At 47.0% G+C, this 6000-nt stretch overlaps 1 protein-coding gene across 1 annotated transcript; it reads right to left on the reverse strand.

Annotated features, from left to right (window-relative positions):
* Nucleotides 1–4220: 4220 nt before the first annotated feature.
* On the reverse strand, nucleotides 4221–4661 carry LOC127340026 (uncharacterized mitochondrial protein AtMg00860-like). Its single transcript, XM_051365811.1, has one exon. It carries the CDS (start codon nucleotides 4659–4661, stop codon nucleotides 4221–4223), a length of 441 nt encoding a protein of 146 aa, XP_051221771.1.
* Nucleotides 4662–6000: the final 1339 nt, after the last annotated feature.

Consider the following 6000-nt stretch of genomic DNA (forward strand, 5'->3'; position numbering starts at 1 on the left):
GAGCGAGGCTCCGCGCCATCATGTCCCTGCCAGCGTGGCGTGCGCGTGCGTTTTAGGGCTAGGGTTTTGGCGCGGGAGAGGGGGTGCTGGTGGGGTTTGGGCCAGAGAAGGAAGAGGTGGAAGGGGCCAGGGTTGGGCCAGGGTAAGAGAGGGAGTGGTGGCGTCGACCTCGGCCCAATCCAGGGAAGAAAAGAGAGAGAGTGGAGAAGAGAAAAGAGAGGGGGAGGTTCCCCTCCTCTTTGCCTCTCGGCCAATCTCCAAGAGGGAAAAGGAGAAAAGGAAAAAAAAGGGGTAGGGGTGAAAAGAAAGAAGGGAGCCATGCCAAGTGCATGTGCCAAGTTTTGGTACCAGGTGCATTAGCACATGTGTTGAAGAAAATAAATGGATAAATAAGGGGGTGTTGGTGTTGGTGGTGTAACCCTAGGTGATGAGGTGGCATCAACCAAAGAAGAGAGGGGAGTGTTCCCTCTTATCAAGATGGTGATGATCAACAAGAAGAACTAGGGTTTTTATAAGTGAAGAGAAATAATTAAGGATGTTGTCACATACATAAAAGGGCAAACCGTAATGATTCTATGTGAGGTACTAATATAACACTCAAGGTTATTTTCCAAAGTTAAACTCTTAGTGAAAATTTTAAATCTAGACCAAGCATGAAACACAATTAAGTGCTCTCACAAACATAAAATGAAAGTTTTTGTTGGTTCAAAATTTTAAGCAAGAGGAAAAATGCAGGTTCTGAAAAATGGGGTGTTACAGACCTTCCCCCCTTAAAAGAATCTCGTCCCGAGATTCCAAGGCTAGGAGCTTGAACAGATAGGGAAACTCCTGTCTTAGGCAATCCTCTCTTTCCCAGGTGGCTTCATCTTCAGAGTGGTTACTCCATTGGACCTTGAAGAACTTAATCTTTCTCCGGCGGGTAACTCTAACGGCTTCCTCCAAAATACGAATGGGGTTCTCTCGGTAGGTTAAGTCATGATTCCGATCGATTGCCCGATAATCGATATCCTTGAAGACCTCTGGCTTGTCCGGTGCTTGAAGACATTTACGAAGTTGAGAGATATGGAAGACGTCATGGAACTCCGACAATTCAGGGGGCAGTTCAAGTTGGTAAGACACTTCTCCTCTTCGGCCTAGTACCTTGAAAGGGCCAATATATCTTGGCGCTAGCTTGCCCTTGACATGGAAACGTTTCATTCCTTTAAGGGGTGTTACCCGAAGATAGGCGAAATCTCCGATGCTGAAAGTCAATTCCCGACGCTTGGTGTCGGCGTAACTCTTCTGGAGGGACTGTGCAGCTTTCAGACGGTCATGGATGACCTGAACTTATTCCTCGGCTTCTCGAAGTATATCAGGCCCGAACACTTGGCTTTCTCTGGTCTCGGACCAGTTGAGAGGGGTCCGGCACTTCCTTCCATAGAGGGCTTCAAAAGGTGCCATCTGAAGACTGGCCTGATAGCTATTATTATACGAGAATTCGGCGAATGGCAGGTGATGTCTACGCACGCTTCTATTCCTGTAGACAGTGTTGGGCCTCCAAGAGCAGAGGTTTGTAGAACAGCAGCAAGTTTCCCTTAAGTGAATCACCCAAGGTTTCGAACTCAGGGAGGTAGAGGTCAAAGATATCCCTCTCAAGCAACCCTGCAATCACGATACAAGAAGTCTCTTGTGTCCCCAACACACCTAATACACTTGTCAGATGTATAGGTGCACTAGTTCGGCGAAGAGATAGTGAAATACAAGTAATATGGATGAATATGAGTGGTAATAGCAATCTGAAATAAAAATGGCAGCAAGCGAACATGTAAAAGAACTTGTTGGAAACGGTGTTTCAATGCTTAGAAACAAGGCCTAGGGATCATACTTTCACTAGTGGACACTCTCAACAATGTTATCATAAAGGAATATAAATATAAGCACTTCACTATGCTATTCTGAATTACTCTCTGGCAGGATAACGAACACTAATTCGCCGTGTAGGGCTGCAAAAGCAAACCTTAAAGATGTATTCCCAAGTACTAATAAACACCCCACACTGTCACTATGAGCATTCATAGGAGGTACTAACACACCACAATTTCATAGAGACATCCAACTCAAATCATAACCCAGTGAACAAGTATTCTGTGAAATATAGCCTAAGAGACCCACATGGTGCACACACTGTCACCTTTACACACGTGGGACAAGGAGTCTCCGGAGATCACATAAGTAAAATCCACTTGAATAGCATAACGACATCTAGATTACAAAGCTCATCATATGGGTCTCAATCATGTAAGGCAGCTCATGAGATCATTGTATCGAAGTACATGGGAGAGAGAGATGAACCACATAGCTACCGGTAGAGCCCTCAGCCTCGGGGGAGAACTACTCCCTCCTCATCATGGGAGGCAGCAACGGCGATGAAGATGGCGGTGGTATCGACGGAGATGACTCCGGGGGCAGTTCCCTATCCCGGCGGCGTGCCGAAACAGAGACTTCTGTCCCCCGAAACGGAGTTTCGCGATGGCGGCGGCGTCCCTGGAGTCTTTCTGGAGTTTCGTCAATCCGTGTCGAAGATTTAGGTCACGAAGAGTCTTATAGGCGAAGAGGCGGAGTCGGAGGGGGTCTGGGGGACCCACACACCAGGGGGGCGCGCCCCCCCTCTGGCCGCGCCGCCACCATGTGTGGAGGCCCTGGGCCTCCCCTCTGGTCCGTATTCGGTGTTCTGGAAGCTTCGTGGAAATATAAGATCGTGGGCCTTGATTTCGTCCAATTCCGAGAATATTTCCTGTGTAAGATTTATGAAACCAAAAGCAGCAGAAAATAGGAACTGGCACTTCGGCATCTTGTCAATAGGTTAGTTCTGGAAAATGCATCAAAACGATGTAAAGTGTGTATAAAACATGTAGGTATTGTCATAAAACAAGCATGGAACATCAGAAATTATAGATACGTTGGAGACGTATCAGCAGACAATCTTCCCATTTGGTTCCATAAGCAAGAACGCAGGCTCGGAGCATGTCTTCCAGAATATGATTTACTCTTTCGGTCTGTCCTCCGGTCTGAGGGTGATAGGCGGTGCTGAAAGATAACTTGGTTCCCATAGCTTCGTGAAGCTTTTGCTAGAAACGGGAAGTGAACTGAGTGCCTCGATCTGACACGATAACCTTGGGAACTCCGTGAAGACTAACAATACGGGAGATGTAAAGGTCGGCTAACGCTCTTCCGTGATCGGTGGTCTTGACAGGCAGGAAGTGAGCGAATTTTGTGAGACGATCGACTATTACCCAAATTGAATCATGTCCACGGTTAGATCTGGGAAGGCCGGTGATAAAGTCCATTCCCACTTCGTCCCACTTCCACACCGTTATCTTCAAAGGTTGCAGAAGTCCAGCAGGGCATTGGTGCTCAGCTTTAAACTTCTGGTAGATATCACATCGAGCGATAAAGAACGCAATATCCCGCTTCATTCCGTGCCACCAAAAGGTGTCTTTCAGATACATTTTGGTCCCTCTAGGGTGAATAGAATAAGGAGTATTGTGGGCTTCCTCCATTATTAGGTTCTTTAGAGCAGGAATGCTTGGTACGCAAAGGCGTCCGTTGTACAACAGAATTCCCTTAGGGTCGATAGAAAATCCAGCTACTCCTTCCTTGCTCATAGGGCGCTTGATTCCTTCAATACTCTCATGTCCCACTTGGGCTTCCTTGATCTGATCTTGTAAAGTAGGTCTGGCCTCCATGACAGCAAGAAATCCGTGGCTAACCAATTCTAATCCGAATTCTTCAAACTCTTGATATAACAAGGGTTGTTCGACTTTCAGTCGGTTGTTGAGGGAACAAGGTTCTCTGCTGAGGGCGTCGGCGACTACGTTGGCTTTTCCAGGGTGATAATGGATACTGAGATCATAGTCCTTGATTAATTCAATCCACCTTCTCTGTCGCATGTTCAACTCTCTCTAAGTGAAGATATACTTAAGGCTTTTGTGATCAGTGTAAATATCACACCGATTTCCAATGAGGTAGTGGCGCCAAGTCTTGAGGGCATGAACTACGGCGGCTAACTCCAGGTCATGGGTGGGGTAGTTGGCTTCATGAGGTTTAAGTTGTCGGGGGAGATAAGAGATTACTTTACCTTCTTGCATTAAGACACTTCCAAGACCAAGCTTGGAAGCATCACAATAGATCACGAAGTCCTTGGTGACGTCGGGCATGGTCAAGATGGGAGCTGAGACAAGTCACCTTTTTAATTCTTGCAAACTCTCTTCACACTTATCCGTCCATTCAAACTTCTTATCCTTTTTTAGCAGAAGAGTCATTGGTTTGGTGATACTTGAGAATCCTTCAACGAACTTGCGGTAATATCCTGCCAATCCGAGGAAGGATCGTACCTCCGTAACGTTCTTAGGGGGTTGTCGTTCCACAATGGACTTGATCAGGGAGGGGTCAACAGAGAGTCCTCCGGCAGATAAGACGTAGCCAATAAATCCAACTTCCTTGAGCCAAAACTGGCATTTACTGAACTTAGCATAGAGTTGATGTTGCCTAAGGGTACCTAAAACAAGTCTCAGATGCTCTTCATGCTCCTCTTCAGCTTTGGAGTAAACCAAGATGTCATCGATGAACACCACAACAAATTTGTCGAGGTATTCCATGAAGACCTTGTTCATGAGGTTCATGAAGTAGGCGGGGGCATTGGTGAGTCCAAAGGACATTACGGTGTACTCGTACAATCCAGAATGGGTAGTAAAGGCAGTCTTGGGAATGTCTGATTCTCTTACCTTGAGCTGGTGATATCCGGTGCGAAGGTCTATCTTGGAGAAAACCTTGGCTCCATTCATCTGGTCGAATAGATCATCAATCTTGGGCAGGGGATACTTGTTTTTCATGGTGACATCATTGAGCCTCCGGTAATCCACGCATAAGCGAATGGTTCCGTCTCTCTTGTCCACGAAGATCACAGGTGATCCCCACGGTGAAGCACTAGGTCGGATCAGACCTTTCTCTAACATGTCATCCAATTGTCTCTTTAATTCAATCAGCTCTCGGGGGTTCATACGATATGGTCTCTGGGCTATGGGTGCGGTACCCGGGATTAGCTCTATGATGAATTTGATATTGATACGTCTCCAACGTATCCATAATTTCTGATGTTCCATGCTTGTTTTATGACAATACTTACATGTTTTGCTCGCACTTTATAATGTTTTTATGCGTTTTCTGGAACTAACCTATTAACAAGATGCCACAGTGCCAGTTCCTGTTTTCTGCTGTATTTGGTTCCAGAAAGGCTGTTCGGGCAATATTCTCGGAATTGGACGAAATCAACGCCAAAGATCTTATTTTCCCCGGGAGGCTCCAGAACACCGAAGGGGAGTCAGAGGGGAGGCCTGGGGCCCCCACACCATAGGGCCGCGCGGGCTGGCCTCTGGCCGCGCCGGCCTATGGGGAGGGCGCCCTGGTGCCCCTCCTGCGCCGCCTCTTCGCCTATAAGACCACTTTCGACCTAAAAACGCGATACCAATTGACGAAACTCCAGAAAGACTCCAGGGGCGCCGCCGCCATCGCGAAACTCCAATTCGGGGGACAGAAGTCTCTGTTCCGGCACCCTGCCGGGACAGGGAAGTGCCCCCGGAAGCCATCTCCATCGACGCCACCGCCTCCATCATGCTCCGTGAGTAGTTCCCCTATGGACTACGGGTTCTAGCAGTAGCTAGTTGGTACTCTCTATCCCATATACTTCAATACAATGATCTCATGAGCTGCCTTACATGATTGAGATCCATCTGATGTAATCGGCGTTGTGTTTGTTGGGATCCGATGGATGATACATTATGATTAGTCTATCTATAAAGTTTGTGAATTTATTGTTGCTGCAATCTTGTTATGCTTAATGCTTGTCACTAGGGCCTGAGTGGCATGATCTTAGATTTAAGCTCTATATTATTGCTTAGATTGTATCTACAAGTTGTATGCACATGTCTATGTCCGGAACCAAAGGCCCCAAAGTGACAGAAA

The sequence above is a fragment of the Lolium perenne genome, chromosome 3 (genome assembly GCF_019359855.2).
Source record: "Lolium perenne isolate Kyuss_39 chromosome 3, Kyuss_2.0, whole genome shotgun sequence".
NCBI lineage: Eukaryota > Viridiplantae > Streptophyta > Magnoliopsida > Poales > Poaceae > Lolium > Lolium perenne.

Coding starts and splice junctions, on each gene's coding strand:
- LOC127340026 (XM_051365811.1), bottom strand. CDS start 4,661: ATGAACCTCATGAACAAGGTCTTCATGGAATACCTCGACAAATTTGTT.